This window comes from Choloepus didactylus, chromosome 22 (assembly GCF_015220235.1).
Source record: "Choloepus didactylus isolate mChoDid1 chromosome 22, mChoDid1.pri, whole genome shotgun sequence".
Classification (NCBI taxonomy): Eukaryota; Metazoa; Chordata; class Mammalia; order Pilosa; family Megalonychidae; genus Choloepus; species Choloepus didactylus.
In genome coordinates, this window is record NC_051328.1 from 43,881,582 (window position 1) to 43,902,335 (window position 20,754).

General features: G+C 56.5%; 1 protein-coding gene across 9 annotated transcripts in view; it reads right to left on the reverse strand.

Annotated features, from left to right (window-relative positions):
* The window catches only part of ANKRD11 (ankyrin repeat domain 11), a 238,011-nt gene that overhangs the window by 15,537 nt on the left and 201,720 nt on the right, over nucleotides 1-20,754 (reverse strand). For 8 of the 9 annotated variants that reach the window (XM_037816497.1, XM_037816499.1, XM_037816500.1 and 5 more), the window contains 5 exons: nucleotides 14,130-14,268; nucleotides 3,124-3,294; nucleotides 2,802-3,005; nucleotides 1,850-1,992; nucleotides 188-335 (listed from right to left, as the gene is read on the reverse strand). In XM_037816497.1, the coding sequence (XP_037672425.1) occupies nucleotides 188-335; nucleotides 1,850-1,992; nucleotides 2,802-3,005; nucleotides 3,124-3,294; nucleotides 14,130-14,268 (805 nt within the window). Of the gene's footprint in view, nucleotides 1-187; nucleotides 336-1,849; nucleotides 1,993-2,801; nucleotides 3,006-3,123; nucleotides 3,295-3,753; nucleotides 3,851-14,129; nucleotides 14,269-20,754 lie in introns of all 9 variants that reach the window. The other variant, XM_037816501.1, reaches the window with a different exon arrangement.

Here is a 20,754-nt window from a genome sequence, read left to right on the forward strand (position 1 = left end):
CCTCAAGTGCACCCAGGGAGGGCTGGAAGAGCCCAGGTGACAGTCCGCAGGTGCCAGACCCCGCGGGGACACACCTGTGGGGGGGGGGAGCTTTAGCACCACTGCAGAAAAGGAAACCTCCCACTCTGGAGGTCTGGCACCACTCTGGTGGGGTCTCCTGCACACACAGCCACGTGGCTGGTCTTACCAGTGGAGCTCTCCTCGCTGGACGTGTAGGTGCCTTTGCCTAACAGCAGGTTCACCATTGTCGGCGAATTGGCAACTTTCAATGGCGTCTCGCCTTTTCTGTTACTCTGCTGCGGATTCCCTCCGTATCGTAACAGCAACTTCACCACCTACAAAACAGTGATGGCTTTGTTAGGGAGCTCAGGCACACCGCGTTCCCAAAGCCAGGGCCTGAGGCGGGGACGGTGGGCAGGGGCGGCAGAGCTGGTCGCCCCTGCAGTTCCGGGCGCGTGGCAGCGGGGCTGGGAGTAGCCCGGAGAAACCAAGGCCGAGCCTCCTGCTGCAGGCTGATGTTGTTGTTCGCAATAGAAACTAAAGCCGCCACCTCCGCATGTGTGAGTTCACCGATGAGGACGGTCGCTCCCCAGTGGCTGCTCAGTGGCTGATAGTCAGCAACCCCTGCTCCCACGCCCAGGACAATCTGCTGAACTCAAGTACAAATATTCAATTCAACCTCAACTTCTGGTCTTTATTCCAGCTTGAGATTAGGCCACTGAGATAATTTTTAATAAAGATTACTACAAACTCCCCTTGCTCACATAATCTGTCCTTTCCCTTAGTATATTACACCTTATACTATGTTAACTGGTACAGTTTTCCACGTGCAATAGTTTCCTCTGTTGCAGGAACAAATGATCACAAACCCAGTGGCTTCACCCCTACCGGGTTCTGCCAGAACTAAAGTCGAGGTGTCGGGAAGGCAGCTCCTCTCCTGTTTCCCTGCTCATTCGGTGTCGGCGGAATCAGGCTTCCCGCAGTCGGGACCGAGGCCCCGCGTCCCTGCCGGCCACCAGCTGAGGGCCATTCCCAGCCTCCGAGGCCATCGTGCTCCTTGGCCTGTGGCCTCTTCCTCCGTCTCCAGAGCCAGCGAGGGAGGGTGGCGCCTCTCCGTCTCCCACTCCTTTCTGACCCAGCCAGGAGAGGGTCTCAGCTTCCACAGACCACCTGGATGACCCAGGACAGTCCAGGATCCATCTCAAGACCCTCATCTCCATCACATCCACAAAGCCCCTTTGGCTGCACGGGAGACGTGTCTGAGGTTCCGGGGAGACGTGGCCACCTGGGGGCTGCTACGCTGCCATTACACCAGGTTTCCACGGTCCTTGTTATTTTCCATCACAAAAAGTTTAAAAACGATGATTATGGAAGTATAGAGAGTTTAATAATGACCCCCCCCCCAATACAGGACCACGGAGGGCCTGATTTCACCAACAGCTGCCCACACCCTCAAATCCCAGAAAGCGTATCACCTCGTGAAGGTATTTCAGTATACATCTCTCAGGGCCCTAAAACCCCATGAGGTCATTATCTTATCTAAAAAAAATTAACGATAACTCCTAATATCAAATATACAATCGGTACAAATCAAATTTTTATTTGGTTACAACTGGACCCAAAAATGTTCCTCGACTGTGAGTGGTCACAGCCACGTGCAGGAGACCTGCCATTCTCCTCCAGCACCTTCCGGAAGCGCTGCGCCGTCTGGGGAGCACGTCCCCTCCAGGGGACCCAGGTCCTCGCGCCTCGATGCTGCCGCCCCTCCCGGGCCCGGGCTGCTCCCCACGACCAGACAAGGCTAGGAAGGGGCGTCAGGAGGACAGAGACCTTCTGGGCAGGGGCCCACCTTGTAGTGGCCGTTGTTGGCAGCGTCGTGCAGTGGCGTGTCGTCGTCCAGGCCCTTGGTGTTGACCTCGGCGCCGGCTGCCAGCAGCTGCTTCGCGACATCGTAATAGCCCCGGTTGCAGGCCTCGTGCAGCGCCGTCCAGCCTGGAAGGACACTTGTGGCATAGGTTATTTAACCCTGGAGACCCCCACGCGACTCGCAGCGGCACTGACGCCAGCTGCTCGCAGAGCCAGTGTCTGGCCCGTGAGCCCCTCAGGTGAACAACCCGGAGGGAAGGAGCCGGGGTGCACCCAGCGAGGTGGTGGTGGGGGGCCGCCCCACCCGCCAAGGGGAGAGCCGGCCCGGTGCCCTGTGGGGAGACAGCTCCCTGCAGAAATCTTGATTTAAGGAAGCTTGCCTCTAAAACACAAAGTGGCTAAATTCTGCATGTCCACTGCTTCGCTGGCCTTAGGCTTTCACTCCACTCTGAAGAAACAAACTTTGGAATTTGCTGATAGTGTGTATTGCATAACAGGAGTATTTTATGCAAAAAAGGCTACGCCATAAAAGGGGCCTAGCTTTATCAAGACTGGGAGATGAACGCATACTGTTTCAAAATGAAAGAGCAAGTCTGGGGTAGGTTGTATCATTTTGTTGTTTTCCAACTTGACCTTCTGGCAATGGTGTGAGGTCAGAGGTGCACCTCGTCTGCGGGGACGCGGGAAGGGGCGCTGTGGTGGGTGGAGGAAACTTGCAGGATCAGACGCCCTCCAAGGATCTGCATGAGGGGATTCTTTATGCACAGAACTGGGGTTTTAGAAACTTAGGCACAGTAAAATTTTTAAATTTCTCAGTTATCTTAAAAACAATGAAAACCAAGAAAATGATTTTATGTTCATTTTCTCCTCAGAAGAGTGAATCCTATGGGCGTGGCGGCGGCCCTGGGCACAGCCCTGGTGTGGGCAGCTCTTACCTGCGAAGTCCTTGACGTTGACGTCGGCCCCCTCACTGATGAGCTCCTTGATGCGCCGGGCATCGCCCCGGATGGCCGCGCGGTGCAGGCGCGTCTCTCCACGCTCGTTCCTCTTGTTGACTTTATCTTTGGTTTTTGAGGCAGAGTTGGGCGTCCCCTTCTGACACAGGGTGGACTGGGAGGGATGCTTTGGTGTTGTCTCCACTGCAGGCCACGGAGGGGACAGGGCGGCGTCACCGGAGGGGCCTGGCAGGCTGTGCCCAGGCCCCAGCCGGGGGGCTCGCCTCTGCCCGCCGCCCCTCCTGGCCACCCCGCTGCTTACCCGGGCTGTTGGCTGACTCCTCGGCCGTCATCTGCATGAGAAGTGCCACCTGCTGGCGCTCGGAGAGCGGGTAGCCGGCTCGGATCCCCGACAGTCCCATGCCGAAGAGCAGGCCGGCCTTGCGCGGGGCGGGCTCCTTCCGCATCCTCTTGCGCTCGGGACCCTGCTTCTCTGTGCGGCAGGGGACAGGAGGGGAGAGGGGCTCACACCACATCCGTGCTCAGCCCTCGGGCACTCTGGGTGCCCCATGCTCACCCTGACAGCGCACAGCGCCAAGGAAAGGCCGCTGGAGGGAGGGAGGACAGAGCCGGCAGCGCTCAGGGCTCCAGCGACTGCGAGACACACGAGGTAGACGCCCTGTCGCCACCAGTAACCAAGCTGGGTCTCACCCCCCACCCGTTGTGCCTGCAGGGCAGCCCAGACCCTGGCCACGCGCCCCTGCAGGCCGAGGGGGACGCTGAGCACCACGTCCTGCCCGGGGTGGGCGGCGGGTTCCCAATCCACTTTCTGTCCAACAGATGAGTCTGCAGTTAGGTGGGACCTTCCCCCTCCCCGCAGCCAACGGTGCAGATGTAAAGTGGCAAAGACAGTTTAAAAAAGGAAAACCAAGGCCACGCGTCAGTACTGTACCTTTCTTCTTGCTTCTAGGAGCCTCCATTTCATGCCCTGGTGCTGGGAGGGGGGCCCCAGCCTGGCGGTGCCTCAGCATGGACTGAACTGGAGGCATCTAAAAGCATCAACACAGAGGACCAGCGAGACACGGCAGCGGCACCGCACGGCCCCCTATGTGTGCAGCAAGCAAACCCGCCACTTCTCCGAGCCCTTGCATGACACCCTGCCACCCAGAGCACGGACACAGCGAGAGTCAGGTTGTGGGGAGAGGAAAGACCCGGATCCGACTGCGTGGGGCGGGCACATTGGTTCTGGGGTTTTCTCTCGCTGGGGTGCAGAAGGCGGCTGCGATGGAGTTGGGAGGGGGGGTGTCTGCAGCAACTCCCCTCCCATGCAGCCTGCTTCTAGGAAGCTGCTTCCTCAGGGCTGAAGTGACCCCAGAGAAGTGACTTCTGTAAAAAATAGTCCTGAACAGAGGGCACATCTTCAACATGTGTGCTCCCCAGAGCCGGGGAGCAGGGTCCCACTCCTCTCGGGCCCTTCTCCCTACTGCTCGTCCCTTAAAAGTCACTTTAGACTGCTTTTTCAAACACTAGCTCTGTGGATTGCCAAGAACACTGCCAAGTGCAGGCTCCGCCAGCAGCCAGTGGCAGCATCTGCTTCAGAACTTGCTGGCAAAACCACCGAATGCTGCAGACACAGCAACATTTGTTTTCAACAACCCATAAAGAAAGTAGAACGCAGAAAGCACCCGGCCGTGCCCATCACCAAGGACCCAGGTCCTCCTCGTTCCACACATGACCAGCAAGCACAGGGGTGAGGGTCACGGGCTGGCCCGGCCCGAGTCTGTGCACAGCAGACGGAACAAGCAGACAGCACTCAGGCCAGGCAGTTCAACGAGGGCGTCTCGGAAGACAGAGCTCTTGCAGGACAAGTGTGCGCTGGCTTCACTCAGGTCCCCTGTACACTGCTGTGCCATCCCAGCAGCTCTGGTTTCCATGGCTACCGTGTACAGTGACAGGGACAGCAGCCTTCAAATCAGAGCTGGCCCGAAGGATCTAAGCCACCTTCACCTGCAGTGACGCTCGAGGCACTTTGGGTAAGAGAGCAATTAAGCCATCAGAAGGTCATTTTGCTTCAGAACCTTCAAATTCCTTCACAGGATGGGCCAGGGGGCTAAAGGCCTCCCCCGGGCAGGGACACAGACAGTGCACATTCGCTGGCTTTCCTCTGAACTTCACTCCTGCCCCAAACCACCCCGCAGATCACTGCTCAGTTGTAAACAGTGAGGACATCTCACAGCACCCAGCTCAAGCCTGCAGTCGGGCTGAGCACTCACACTCATGCCCACAACAGCAGTTTGTGCCAACGCCACGCGAGCAAGCCCTGCTTCCCCCTAGGTGTGCGCAGAGTCCGAGGACTGGACATGCAAGGATGTGGCGGGGACACTGTAGAGCCGCTTTCTTCACTCTCTTCAGACGGACCAGGAGCCACACGGCTGAACAGGGGCTCGGGCGCCTCAGAGGTTGGCGTGCAGCTGCCGTCAGCCCCTGGTGGGCACCGCGTGTGCCAGGCTCAGCCAGCAGCCAGTGGCACCAATGTGCTTCGGAACTTCTGGCAAAACCCCTGAACGCTGCAGACACACATGTTGCATGGCCTCAAGTGGCAGTAAAGAACAGCCAGGGGCCTTGTGCCCCAAGGGCTCTGCTGTGGCTATGAAGAGGCACATCCGTGGGGGTGCAGGATGGCCAGTTACGGGGGCTTCTGGGGGCTTCAGGTTCCAGCCACCAAGCGAGGACCTTCCAGCCAAGCGGCTGCCAGCTGTGGACATGAACATGGCTCAGCTGCAACCCTAGCTGGGGCAGGGGGCTGTGGTGTCGTCTCTGGTGCAGCCTGTGCCCACCTGGCCATCTACAGGGAAGGCCTCCCCAGAGGAGGACAGGGAGGCTTGCATGCCCTTCATCCTCATCTGACGGAGGACACCAATGCCCAGGAGCTGGCTGTCGGCTCACAGCCCGTGTCTCCTTCCAGTGTATTCTGTGTTGAGGCAAATACCCTACGGTGGGCTGGCTCAGACAATGGGCATTAACCGGCACAGAGTTTTGGGGCCACGAGAAGTACAAAATCAAGGCAACACTTTCTCCCAGAAGATGCTGGGGCGCTGTGGGGCTGGCTGCTGGCGACCGCTGGTCCCTGGCTCTTCCACCCCGTGGCGATGCACACGGCAGCATCTTCTCCTTTCTCTTCCAGGTTGCGCTGCTGGGGCGCCAACCTCCCTGCTTCCAAGGGCGTTAGCCACATGGGACTGAGCCTCTCCTCACCGTCTGGCACATGAGCTAGGTGCATCTCAAACGTCCCACCGCCCGACGGGCCCACCCACCGGGCCAGGCCCTGGGTCCCACACATGCCCTGTGGGGGCAGCACTCAGCCCCCAGCACAGCGACTGTGGAGAACCCTTGGTCCACCTCTGAGGTGACTTCACAAGATGAAGCACAAAAGGCCTCCTCCCTCGACTGTGGGTGGGTCCAGAGGTGTCTGTCCCAGGGTGGCTTAGCATGGGCAACCCGAGGGCCGGGGCGGGCATGTTCCCTGGCACGTGGAGACAGCCCCTGGGGCTTGTCCCTGGGCTGCTCATCAGCTCAATGGGCCTGAAGACTGCGGCTTGGAGCTAATACGGGAACACAGGCAAAGTACCAATCTCACAGACACAACCAAGACTCCTGGCCCTTGGCTCAGAGCACTTGAGCAGATCCTTTCCCACTGTCCATTCAACAGTTTCCTGCCCCGGGATGGACCCTCCCACGCCCTGCCTGCCCCGTGTCTCTTACCCCGCGCAGTCTGCAAGGAGCAGGCCCCACTGGACTGAGGGCCAGAGGCTGGTGCCCGCAGGGTGGAACAGCCAGTGGCCTGGGCTCCAGGGTGGGCTGGGGCACCCACACAGGCCCCTGCTCACAGACCTCAGTTGGTGTGTGTCCCTGGGAAACGGGGTGATGGAGTCAACCGAGGGGGTACTTTCAGAGCCCTGATGTGGACCTCGATGAAGACTGACCGTGTGCAGGGGAGGGCCGACTCGGCTCCGGGCGGTGCCTCGGGGTCTCTGCGAGGTTCCACCTCATGCCGGTGTCCTTTACACCAGACCCCTTGGGCCACGCCGGGTCACTCCACAGCACTCAGGGTGACTCCTGAGCAGTCAGGGTCCGCCAGGCTCACAGGCAGGCCACGCTGAGGACTGGACCCCACGGCCGGAGTGCGCGTCCCTGCTGGCAACATCCCGACCTGCTGCCACACACCGCGGCCAGGAGAATCAAGTGCTGTGCGCATGACTCGCTGGTCTCTCCACTGGTGCCTTCTCCCCAGGCTCATTCCTCTCTGTCCTCTCGCTGCGATAAACCAAAACCACTTTTCTGGATCCTGGGAGTCCTTCTGGCAAACCACGGAACCCGAGGGTCTTGAGGCCCCAGCAAAGCCCCTCTTGTCCCTGCCTGCCCCGCTGGGTGGGGTCTCAGGGCCTGCGCTGGGCGTCTGCCTCCCGCTCGTCCCACTCTGAGCACTCGGAACAAACCTACGTCCTTCCAACCTGACTCCCATTTCTTGCCCCCTCGGGTCAACTCTTCTATTTTTAATCAACCTAGGTGTTTCAAGATGTTGAATTTAATCTGTTTCATAAAATACACTCAGATAATTTGACTAAAATCTGAAGCCTAAAAAGGAGAGTGCTCCGGCTACCAGCCGCACCCCAGCCTAAGGGCAGCCCCCCCACCCCGAGAAGGCATTGCCGCACCGGCCCTGCACCCCAGCCTGGGAGGGGTCAGTGTCCTGCCAGGTGGGGTCCTGGGCCAGGGGCCGCTGGACAACGCGCTCCCCGGCAGCCAGGGTGCAGGCCCACGCCCAGACCCGGAGAGCTCTAAACCAAACTCGCCCAGGGGAGGGTGTTCTCAGTCGGGGGCTTTTAGTTTTTTTAAATAGAACAAGTAAAAAGTGACGCCAACATGTGTGACTTAACTCTGTGCTACAAAAGGGAACAGAACTTCAGTGGGCAGCGACCATGGCCCGTCGCAGCTCCGTCCCCGAGTCCCGCGCGGAGCCGGGAGCCACCCAGGCCGGGGGCTCCGAGCACACCCGCGCCCACAGGCCGCGCTCCCCGCTCCTGCGACGCAGACATCCCCCCGCCCCACTGCGGAGCCGCGGCCACGACAACGCCCAGTAATCGAGCACCGGAGGGCGCAGGGACGTGGACTCTCCACAGCCTGAGGGCTCTGGACTGCGGCCCTGGACGACATGCCTTTTCTTCATGGATTTTCTGTAAGTTCAACTTAAGTTGCTTGTTTGAATGCACTTGGTCACAGACACTGTTTCAGTGGTTGTCAGAGTTCCAGCCAGTCCTCAGATTAAATTAATGACACTTGGGCCTGAATTCCTGTGACTTCCGAGGATCTGGCCCGCTCCAGAGGCCCCAGCGACTCTTCCCCAAAAGGGCGAGCTCCCTCAGCCAGGGCCCGCGAAGGGGGGACGGGACGGGACAAATTTTCCTGACTCCTCACCGCAGTTGCTGCTGGAAGGGTGAATCTTTTATGAGGCGAGTAATTATCCTAATCCTGCTGGCTTCATAGGAACTCACGCAAGGGTTCTCTAAAAGGAGGAGTATTATTTTACTGTCCCTCAATAAAGCCAATTTAAAAAACAGACAACAAAGAGGGCGCCTGTGGCCTGGAGGCCCCGCGAGGTCCCCACAGCTGGTACCTGGGACCCGAAGCCCGCGCCCGGCACCGGATGGACACAGCGCCGAGGGCAGTCTCGTGAGAGCTTGTCTTAGTCAACAAATTCAGGTTAACTACTCTGTGTGAGGCATCAGTTTACTCTGACTTCAGGAATTATTAAGGAGCTGTTTGGTTACTTCTGTCTAATGGATAAAAATGTCAAGTAACTGTAATTATCAGTGAGAGAGAAGCCTCGGTGAAGACGCTGTCAAACAGACTCAATGGCCGACACTGCTCCAAACAACTGAGCTCCGCAGGGTCTCAGGCAGCAGAACTAACAGCCCCTCCGGTAGGGCCAACGCCGGACGGCACAGAACCCGACCTGGGGAGCCCCCGGCTGCGCAGGAGCACGTCCCCGCCACGCGCTCACGGTGACACCATCTGGCTGGCTCGCCACGCGGTGCTGGCACGATCAATGGTGTACACGAAAACTCACTCCAAATGGGTCGAAGACCTAAGTGTAAGAGCCAGAACTAAAAAATTCTCAGAAGAAAGCAGGGGGTAAATTTGCATGACCTTGGGTTTGGCAATGGATTCCTAGATATGGTACCAAAAGCATAAGGAAAAAAAAATACTTAAGTTAGAAAGAAAAAATAGATAAACTGGACTTCATCAGAATTAAAAATTCTTGTGCATCAAAGGACGCTATCAAGAAAGTGAAAACAGCCTACAGAAGGGGGAGTATTTGCAGATCATCCATCAGACAGGGGACCAGTATCCAGAATATAAAGAACCCCAACAACTCAGCAGTAAGAAGACACACAGCCCAGTTAAACAGTGGACATTCTCCAAGGAGGACGCACGAATGGCCGATAAACACAGGGAAGATGCACCACATCACGAGGGAAACGCAATGAAACCACCATGAGATCCCACCTCACACCAGCAGGATGGCTATTTAATGGGAAAAAAACACATGCAAAAGGAAAATAAATGTGGGCAGGGAAACCACGACCCTCCTGCGCTGCCAGCAGCGCTCACCCTCGTCCATGCACTTCCACAGAAGCTGGACGGACGGACGGACAGAATGTGGTCCATCTGGGCCATGACGTAAACTGTGCTTCAGCTGCAGAGGGAATGCAGTTGCTACGTCACGTGACGGGACAGGGAGGTGGGGACAGGCCACAGGGTTTCTTGAGGGGGTGACGATGTCACTGCTTTGTGAATGTACTAAAACCACTGAACTGTACATTTCAAAAGGGTAATTTTACAGTATGTGAACTATATCTCAAAACAAAAAAATCAAATTGGTCTCAGGTGAGAATTCTGAAGGGAAAGTTTCCCAAAATGTTATTCCCAGCAGTTGTTTTGCAAGAACAACAAAGGAAAGATGTCAGAAAATACATAATCCAAAAAACTTATATTTTGTTAAATACAGGAGAGTTTCTCCGAGCTGCTGATTAAGAAGCCGGGCAGGTGGGCATTTTGTTCCCTCAAGGCTAGGGACTTCCCGGGGTTGGCGGAGAAGCAGGATGGATTCGCAGTCTCCTTTTCCCGACGTGGGAAGCGGCCGTAACAGAACGCGCCCGCCCTCCCCTCCCCTCGACCGGCCTGGACCTCGAGCAGCTCCTATCCTGGGGGCTTCCCGGGAGGCGCACCCGAGTTTTCCGTGGACTGAGCTGCTGGAGGAACACGCACTCGTCACCTTTGGGGGAGCAGGGGATGAAGGGGCAGAGGGCAGCGCCCCCCCAAGGCCAGGGCAGGCAGGGTGGGCTGGTTGAGTCCTGCGCCCCTCAGAGCAGAGACCCCATCAGGGAGCTCCCTGAGCCTGCGGGGAGGATGTGGTGCGTCCGCCTGGCCGCGGAAGTGGGGGACGGGCCCCACCTGTGCCCCCTGCTGCTGGAAGCACAAGCAGGACGGGTTTTCGTCTTCTCCTGTCCCTCAGCGGAGAGCTTTCCAAAGCTGCCCCTCCAGGGAAATGGGCCTCACTCCCTCCTCTCCTCCCAGCGCAGGACAGCGCCCGCCTCCCGCTTGGAAAGAGGTCACCGACCGCACGCTAAGGTGCAGCTCCCCTGGCGAAGCGCAGTGCCCTCCAGGAAGGCCCAGCTCAGGGCTTCGGAGACCGAGGCCCCAGCCCGCGCCCCCTGCCCTGGAGCAACAAACCCTCCTGCCTGACGTCCCCAGGAAAGGGGGTTCCGATCCAGGGTCTGCACTGAGGCCGGCCCGCAGGGGAGGCGCCGCAACTCGGGGGAACTGGCCAGTTCCCTCAGCATTGCACTAATTTCTGTTTCTATTATCCAAATGGAAGGGAAGTAGGATTTATGTGCTTTCCAAGTGGTATCTGCCAAGTTGCAAAGTGGAAAACTGGCAGAGACAGAAATGGCTAATGGGCAGCAAAGGCCCTGTGGGCCCGGCTCCAACCGACATGCCCGAGGATTTCCGGGGGCCCGGGGGGCAGGGCGGCTGGACGGCTGCAGCTGCAGCCCTGAGGAGAACGGTGTCCAGGGAGAGCCCCTCGGCTTCTCTTCTGCCAAAGCCTGTCTTCCATCTACCCCCTCCTCACTGTTCCCGGATGTTCTGATGGCACCAATGTGCTGCTTCTCGTGAGCTGGCAGGCAGAGGACGGTGCCCTGGGGGCCTGGGTCTCCTGGGAGCCTGACAGCCCCCAGGAAAACATCATGTTCCAATAATGCTACTGTGTTTGTACAGCGCCTCTCTTCAGGAGTTCAAAGCCCTTTCACGTGTGCCCACCTGCATTCTGTGAAGCCGGTGGCTGCAGTTTTATCGTCCTTTCCTCACACGAGGTCACTCCCGGCCTCCTGCTCACCCCCTTTCCCCCCAGGGCAACACCCCCCTTTGGGAACAGTCTGGCTGCAATGGGGCTCTTTCTTGGGGCAGTGGGGTTGCGGGACACTGATTACGTGCTTCAACTTGGCGGGCCTGGGCTGGGGGACCTGATCAGCCCCTGGGGAGGGTGGTGGGCACGGGTGACAGCGCCCTCCACAGCCCCCCGGGCCTGGGAAAGTGAGGCCGGAGGCAGGCCCCTTTTCCTCACCCAAAATACCACTGTTAGGGGAGGCTTGCCGGAGGGAACCGCCTTTTCCCCTCCCCCTTATCTTGCCCGGACACTCCCCGTTGCCAGTGCAACTCCCATCACCACCAGTGCCCATACATTGTTGCCAGACACCGTTACCGGAGCAACTCTCGCCCCTTTTCAATCAACCTCCGCGCCCTCTCAGAACCAATCCAAGCCTTTAACCTCTACAGCTACCCCGCCCTCTAAACGCCCGATATAAGCTTGTACTCTCCCCTAATAAACTCTCTTGGCTTCTTCACCCTAAAAGAACCGTGTCCCGCCTGTTCCTTTCTCGCCGCCCTCCATATTTTGCACGCCTACGCCGGGGACCGGGCCCAGTCCCCCGCCTCGCCCTCGCCTCCGGGAAAGAGCCCCCGCCGCCGGTACCCTCCAAGCAATCCTGAGAGCCTAGGATTTGGTAACCGGCCGCCACCTCCCCCCCCCAGACGAGTCAACTGTGACCGCATGGGGTCAGCAGACATTGGTTTTCAGGAGTCCCCTCACTCCCCAGCAGCACTCGGTGTGCTCTGGCAGCAGGAGACTCTGCTGGTTCCTACAGTGGGTGCAGGAGGTGGGGAGGGGGTGGGCACCCTGTGCTCAGCAGATGTGCCCAGAGAACGGGCAGCAGCGTGCGTGCTGCCAGCCCCAGCTGCAGTCTCACAGCCGCCACCCGAGGGCCTCCCTGGCGGGCTGCCCCCTCGCGCTGCCCCTGCACGTTCCCCTCGGCCGGCCACTAACCAGGATGCAAAACTGGCAGGGGTCACCTACTCTTGGTCAAGCTCGGCTAGCAGCCCACCCAAGCCCTCTCCCAGAAAACAAGTGGACACGCCTGAGGGGTGCGGTGGTCCCAGGCAGGGAAGCCCGGCATCTCTTCTGGCTCGGGGGGCGACACTAACAGACCCCCCACTAACCACTCAGCTCTGTATGGCGCTTCCCCAGAGCACAAGGCTCACCCCCCACCTGCAACCCAGGGTCCACTGTCCCCAGCAGCTCCGGCCGGCTGAGCCCCTCCAGGTCCCCCCTTGCCAGGGGCCTTCCCTCAGCCCCAGGGAACCCAGGCAGCCGCCACCTCCCTCACAGCTGCTCGCCCATCCCCAGGAGCATCAGGAGACCACAGAGGGCAGGCGGGAGAGCCCCTAACGCGGCCGCCCCTGCCCTGATCCGGCAGCCGGGCCTGCTGGGCCTGCTGGGCCAACCACCCCTGGCGTGGGGTGGGGGCTTCTCTCACAGAGAAAGGGCCTCGCGCCTCCAGCTGTGCTTCCCGGCGGAAAGGGGCCCAGGTTAGCCGGGAGCGAGGCCACCTTGGGTTTGAGAGTCTCGGCTGACAACAACAGCGTCTTCCTGCCACACCCGTCAGGCCACCCAGCCGGGAAACCTGGTCTTCTCTCATCAACAAAGCAAACATGCAAGAGAGCTGTGTGTCCACATCTGCTCCCAACGGATAAAAAACACAGAACCGGAGGACAAATACGGTATTTCTTATTTTTTTCTTTTGTAAAGTGGTCCCTGACCAGAAAATCGCATTTGCTTTGCCTTCCTCCCACTGGCCCTCGCTGCCCTGCCTGGGGCCCCAGCTGAGGGACCACGCCGGCAGACGCACAGTGGCCGGGGGAGCCCCTTCTCCCCATCTCGAGGCAACAGGCACTGCAAAGGACTGGGCAGGAGACTGCAGAGACTCCCGGTTCTTCGCTGGAGCCCGGGAACGATCAGCCGTCCCCCAGAACTCCCCACGCCCACCCGACCACCCAGCTGGGGGCCAACAACAGACTGGGAAGTGGTTCGGGCCTGCAGCCCGTGGCCCCTGGGGGCCTCCCACAAGTGGCAAGGGCGTGCCGGCCCCTGCCTCAGCCCGCGGGTGCAGGGCAGCTCCGGGGATGCCCAGCTGCTGCCCCCCGCCCATCCCAGCACCTCCCTGGCCCCAAGAGCACTGAGCTCAGTGACAAGGGCTGCCAGGAACCAGACACACAGACGCAGCCTTGCGCCAGGCCCCTCGGCCTGCACTCCTGTGCTGGGGGGCTCCACGCAGCCCGACTAGCCCTGGGGAGAGCAAGCATCTCTCCCCCCGCCGTCCCCAGCTCAGTACCTCCCATCCCCCACTCTGGGCCCCCCACGGGGTCCTGCTGCCCCTTGCCCAGCGGGCAGGGAAGGCCTGTGGGCGCCAGGCCAAGTGTCGGAGCCCACCCTCGCCATTTGCCCTGAGCAGGTGAAACATGCAGAGCCCTCACCGGGCCGGCTGCAGGGATCCCAGCTTTAATCAGAGACAATGCGGTTTAATTTATGAGCCTTCCCCTCCCTCCCCCTGTCAGCAGCCAGTGCTGGGGGGCCTGGGACATGGGAGGGGGGCCGCCCCCCTCCAGCTGACAAGCGCCTTGAGACCACAGAAGGGGAGTGAGGTGCTCAGGACACAGGGAGGCCCCAGGGGAGCGGCCACAGGCCACCGTCTGTGAACGGGCCCCGCCGGGGGATGGGACTGTCGCCAGGCTCAGAACGGCCGGGAAGGGCCTTGGCAGCCAGCATCGCCGCGAGCAGGGGCGGGGGCCCCTCGCCTGGGGGTGCCAGGCCACACTCCTGAGGGCTGCTCTACAAGGTCACGGGGCACGTGGCCCCCCAGGAGCTGATACCTGTGTCCGAGTCCTTCTGCTCCCCATTTGCCCCGACGGTGAAGGGCAGTTTCCGCTTGGTTGCTCTCTCCTTCACCTCCTTTCCGCCATCGCTTCGGTCCAGCTTTGGAGTCTTGGTGAGAGAAACCTTATCTTTATCCTAGAAAAGATATAATCCCAAATTACCTTCTCAAACCCTCAGGAAGTCCACCACAGTGCACCTCGCAGGCCAGGAAAGGCAGCCCCTGGCCTCCCGTCTGGGCCCATCCCCTAAGATGCTCACGCTGACAAAAATGAAGTGGACAGAGAGCAACCCTGGGGAAAAGCAAGAGCTGGTCCTAAAACAAGGAGAGCTGCCGAGGAACCGCCTTTTCTCTTCCACTAAAAACTCATGGGGAATTGGGGGCTGGCAGCACAGATGGCCCTCGGCCCGGCCTGAGAGCCACTGCCCCAGTGCGTCCTCTCCTGGAGGCCATGGCCACCCCCGCACACACACACAGGACGCTGGTCCACCAGGTGCTGCCTTCCCTGCTGCTGGGTGCTCTGCATTTCTGTGCTGTGGCCCCTTCTGCTGGCCCCATCCCCCAGCAGACTCAGGAGGTGCCTGTGGCCAGTGTGGGTTCTGACCGCAAAGCCGGGCTCTGGGGGAGTGGGAGGGGGAGACGCTGTCTGTGCAGAGCAGAACCCAGTTGCACCCTGAGTGAGGGGCGCGGGGCCCTCCTTGCTTCCTTCTTCTCGGGGAGGGCCAGGAGGGCTGAGGGTGCAAGCCAGCCCCAGTGGAAGGGGAGCAGCACCCCTCAAGAGCAGACAAGGCTGAGGTCCCATGCTTTGCTGCAGCAGACGTGCAGGAAACGACAGCTCGGGTGCAGCACATGCCAGCAACTTGCCACACAAGGGAGTTTCCATTAGGGCACGGGGCACAGGCTCAAGAGAGGCAATGCCGCGGACAGGGGGCTGCCCTGGGTGTGGGGGGGTCCCAGCTAGTGGGGGCCGGTGAGCATGACCAGGAGGGCCAAAGGCACTCTGCGGGCACAGGGGCTTCCTTCTGGGGGGCTCTGGCTCCACCATGGGGCTCCAGCACCTGGCAGGGCCCGTGAAGGTGGGCAGCGCCACCTGGCCCCGGTCTGATTTCAGCCACAGCCGGAGCTGGGCCCTCCCGTCCAGCTGAGTGCACACGGTGGGCGAGGATGGCAGGGAACGCAGTGCAGGTTGTTCCTCGGCACCTGCTGCCACAAGGAGTGTGACCACGCTGCCGCCTCTGACGGGGAAAGTGCCAGAACTGGGATATGGGCCATTCCCCAGTGGCAAGTTTTCTGTTCCGGATTCTCCCCAGGTCGCTGGGAGAGCTCGGCAGCACCTCCACTTGCCATACAAGGGGAGCTGTACAGTCCCACCCCGGCTCCCAGCCTGGGCTGCTCTGAGCACTGGGGGAGCCGGTGTGCAGCTCCAGAGCCAAGCACCAGGCAGGCAGCTCCAGCCCTCTGAGAGTGCACGCACGGCTCCAGCGGATCCTCCAGCCGGACCAGCCAGCCACTGCCTCCACGTCTAGCGTTAATCATCAGCCCCCGAGGGTCTAAGCTGGCAGAGAGCACCAGGAGGAGCCCACGAGGCTGAGGCTGAGCCCCAGTGACGTCACCAGGAGGAGGAGAGAAGACAGAGGACACCTGGAGACACTCGCCACCTGCCAGGTGTCACCCTGGAGGGCAGCCCACCCCAGCCCGCCTCTTCCTCTGGGCTCCTCCTGCCCAGGTACATGTCTGCTCCATGACACACAGACCAGCTGCCGGCAGGACACAGGCATCATTGAAGCTGGAAGTGGTGGAGGCAGAAGCGGGTTCCTGCCTCGGCAACACCAAGTTCAACCACCAGCAGCGCAACAGATGCCCAAACCATGGGACATCGAATCCCCACGTCACTGCACCACAGGAGGATGTGTGTCTGTCAGTCCTTCCACCTTTGTGGCTTGTCGGCTGATGCCTGGACTGCTTCCAGGCTCTGGGGACCCCCGGCAGGCTGCCTCAGCAAGGCTCCATCTCCTTCCGGGCAGACGCCTTGGGGAGTTGTGAGCCAAGCAGACGGCGTTCCCAAGAGTCAGAGCAAGGCAAGAAGAGTAAGCAAAGGCCTCACTACAGATGACAAGAGGATATGCCTGAAAGAACCGAAGGAATATACAATTAAACTATGCAGGTTAGAAGAGAATTAGAGGAATTCTAAGAAAGTGAATTAGAGAAGTTGTTAGAGACAGAAAGCACCTGATTTTTACTATAAACAATCACAAAATATTAAAACACCGTTATATTAATACCAGAAGACATTAACTATGTACAAATAAATCCAATGAGAGGTATCTGAGCCTCTACACAGACTGCACAGCACCACTGGGAGGGCAAGCAAAGTCCTATAGACGGAGGCTGCCTCGTTTCGCGAACCAGACCCGACTGTTAACATGGCAATTCTCCCTGACTGATCTTCTCGCTCAGGCACTCCAACTGAAACCGCAGCATGCGTGTGGGGATCCTACACATGTGCGGAAATTCGGAGGGTCAAGAACGCCAAAGACAGGAGAGCACGGTGGAAGGCGACGGGGGAAGGCACTCCGGGAGGCAGCCCAGCCAAGCGCCCAGTGGACAGGTAGGACGGGCTCTCCTCTCGGACACGGCACAGCACCCAGAGGGGAGCGGAAGGAAGAGGCACGTGAGTCTCAGCAAATCCCGCCTTTCAACTGGGGTCACCTGCAGGTCCGTCCTCACGGCAGGCAACTGTGGGACCGAGGCCCTTCCCTGGGTGTGGGGTCCATGAGTACCCCGCCTCCAAAATGATGGCCATGCGCTCTGCCTGCTGCGGCAAGAAGGGCCGTCTCTGCAGCTGCCACAGGCCGGAGGGGCATCACTGGGTCTAGACCTAGAGACGGCACCTTTTTTAAAAAACCCTTTCCCACATGAGACCCAACAGTTCATCGGAACTTCACAGGACCACAAACCTTGTAAAATAATTTGGGAAGGACACCAATGGATGGCTCCAGCCCTCAAGAGGCAAAAATGGGAATGCTGGAAGAGCAGGAGAACTGAATTTCCAGAGTTAACCACATTCTTACATCAAGAATGTCAAATTCTCAAGAAAAAATTAGAGCCCACACAAGGAAACAGGCAAGTGTGGCCTGTTCACCAGGGAACATTCCACGCAAACCACCGAGGGAGCCCACACGTTCAGTGAGCTCACGTGCCAACCAAACTGTCCCAAGTCCCGCTGTTGAAAAGAACCACCTCTCCCAGCGGAGCCGCCTGGGCGTCAGTCAGCCGTGTCTGTGGAGATCGTGAACTGTATACTTAAGCCACCACCACACTGTCTTCCTATTGCAGCTTCAAAGTAAATATTGAAATCAGAGAAAGATTTTAAGTTTTCCAACTTTCTTCTTTCTCAAACTGCTTTGGCTATTTTTATAAATTCCTTTGAAGTGCCATATGAATTTTAAAATCAGCTTGTCAATTTTCACCCCAAAAAGCCCCCAGGGATTGTGACTGGCACTGTGTTGAATCTGTGCATCCTCCTGCAGAGAAATGACATCTAAACAATACTGAGACTTTTCTGAGCAATGAACATGGTGGTGATGGTTGAGTCCATGTGCCACCTTGGCTGGGTCATAGTGTCTAGCAAGCACTGGCCTGTTACTGTGAGGATATTTTGTGGATTTAAATCTTCAGTCAGTTGCCTGCATCTATGGCTGTTTGCATCTACAATCAATAAAGGAGACTGCCTTCAACAAGGAGAGGAATCTCCTCATGCAATCAAGCTGGAGGCTGTTTCTGTTTGCCGAAGCTGCTGAAATGCAATACAGCAGAAATGGATGGGCTTTCACAATGGAGGTTTATTAGTTCTCAAATTCACAGTTCTAAGGCCAAGAAAATATCCCAGTTAAGGCATCAAGAATAAGACACCTTCTTTGAGGAAAGGCCAATGGCATCAGGGTCCTCCATCTCAGGGGAAGGCACATGGTGACATCTGCTGACCCTTCTCTCCTGGGTTTAACTTCTGGTTTCCGTGGTTTTCCCCAAAATGTCTCTGGGATCCTGTCTTAGCTCCTCCCGGGAGCAAACTCTGGATTATCTTAGCTTCTCTCCAAAATGTCTCTCTCAGCTTTTCTCTCAGCTTCTTTTTTGGTGAGCTCTCTCGTAAGGATCCCAGTAAAGGATTAAGACCCACCTTGAACGGGTGGGGTCACACCTCCATGGAAAGTCTAATTCAAAGGTCCCACACAACAGGTCTGCACCCACAAGGCTGGATGAAAAGAACATGGCTTTTTCTGGGGGACATAACAGATTCAAACTAGCACCAAGGCCTCAAAGGGAGAGCTGAGGATTTCGGCAGTCAGAAAGAATTTCTATCTCTACTTCTGCCAGCCAGCTTCCCCCGGGGAACTCATGGAAACCCTTCACTGAAGTTTCCAACATGCAGCATTCCTTATGGAATTCGGGCTTGCCAATCCCCACAGTTGCTTGAGCAAGATTTTATTATCAATCTCTTTAATGTTTTTATACATATATACATATATCTCCCTTCACCTCTGATTCTCCAGAGAACCCTGACTAATAACAATGGCACATCTCTTATTCTTCTTTAATTTTTCTCAGGAGTATTTCATAGCTTTCAGGGTACCGGTCTTGCATATTTTTCATCAAATTGATAAAAAAAAAAATACGTAATTTTGAAGTTCTTATAAATGTATTTTTAATTTTAATTCAATTGTTCATTAACAGTATTTAGGGATATAGCAGCTTTATATTGGGCGAACTTAAACCCACTAATCAGTTCCTGCAGCTTTTACGTAGACCCTGACGATTTGCTCCATACGCGCTTGCATTGCTATAAATGAACAGTTTCACTTCATCCTTCCTTCCCAATCTGCATGATTTTATTTTTTTTACCTGCCTAATTGTGCTGGAACCTTCAGTAGGATGTGGGGTTCTACTAGGGTCCCAAGTGGGGAGAGCAGATACCTTTTGGCCTTGGTCTTAATATTAGGGAGAAAGCATTTAGAATTTCACCATTAAATACGATTTTAGCTACAGGTTTTTTGAGGATGCTCCAGATGAGGTTGAGGAAATTACCCTTTTACCCATGTGGCTGAGAGCTCTTATCATAAATAGGTGTCAAATTTTGTCAAATGCTTTTTCTGCTCAATTGATACAATCATATGGTTTTTCTTTCTTAGTCTGTCAATGTAATGCATTGGCAGGAATCATTTTCTAAGGATTTGAACCAACCTTATGTTCCTGGTATAAACTCCACTTGACCATAATATTATCCTTTTCGTGTATTAACTGAATTCAATTTGCTAAAATTCTTAAAGCTTTTAGAAGAAAACATAGGAGAAAATTTTGTGACAGTATTTGCCAAAAATAGGACATAAAAAACATGAAATCTCAAGGAAAAAACAAACAAACAATAAATTGGACTTCATCCAGATCAAAACACTTCTCTTTTGAAACGACAACCAATAGAATGGAAGCAAATATTTGGAAACCATACACCCAATAAAGGTTTAATATCCAGAAAATATGAAGAACCCCCACAACTCAACAACAAAAAGACAACCCAATTTAAAAACGGGCCAAGGCCCTCTCTCTCTCTAACTGAGCTATCTCAACAGGTGAACTCACTGCCCTCCCCCCTACGTGGGACCCAACTCCCAGGGGTGTAAATCTCCCTGGCAACGCAGAGTATGACTCCCGGGGAAGAATATGGACCCGGCATCGTGGGACTGAGAGTATCTTCTTGACCAAAAGGGGGATGCAAAATGAGACGAAATAGTTTCAGTGGCTGAGAGATTCCAAATGGAGTCGAGAGGTCACTCTGGTGGACATTCTTATGCACTATATAGATAACACCTCTTAGGCTTTAATGTATTGGAATAGCTAGAAGTAAATACCTGAAACTACGAAACTCCAACCCAGCAGTCTGGACTCCCGAAGACAATTATATAATAATGTAGATTACAAGGGGTGACAGTGTGATTGTGAAGACCTTGTGGATCACACCCCCTTTATCTAGTGTATGGATGAGTGGAGGAATGGGGATAAAAACTAAAGGACAAATGGGGTGAGATGGGGGGATGATCTGGGTGTTCTTTTTTCACTTTTATTTTTTATTCTTGTTCTGGTTCTTTCTGATGTAAGGAAAATGTTCAGAGATAGATTGTGGTGATGAACGCATAACTATGTCATCATACTGTGGACAGTGGATTGTATACCATGGATGATTGTATGGTGTGTGAATGTATTTCAATAAAACTGAATTTAATTAAAAAAAAAAAAAAACAAAAAACAGGCCAAGGACTTGAACAGACATTTCTCCAAAACACAGGAGAAGATGCTCAACATCATTAGTCAGAAGGAAACGCCAATGAAAACCACAACCATGCTCTCTAGAACGTGCTCGTAAGAAAACAGGGATTCCGGGAAGACGGAGAGACAGAGCAAAACTCTCCTCCATGAAAAACACTAAAGGACAGAAAGTGCTTCTCCCACTGGCTGGGCAGGGACGTCTACACCCACAGTGAGTGTGCACTTGGAGAAGCCAAGAGGCTGCGTTTAAGATGGGTGAGTGTTCAGCCTGGAACGCTGCTGGGGAACGGGTGGTTGGAGCCAGC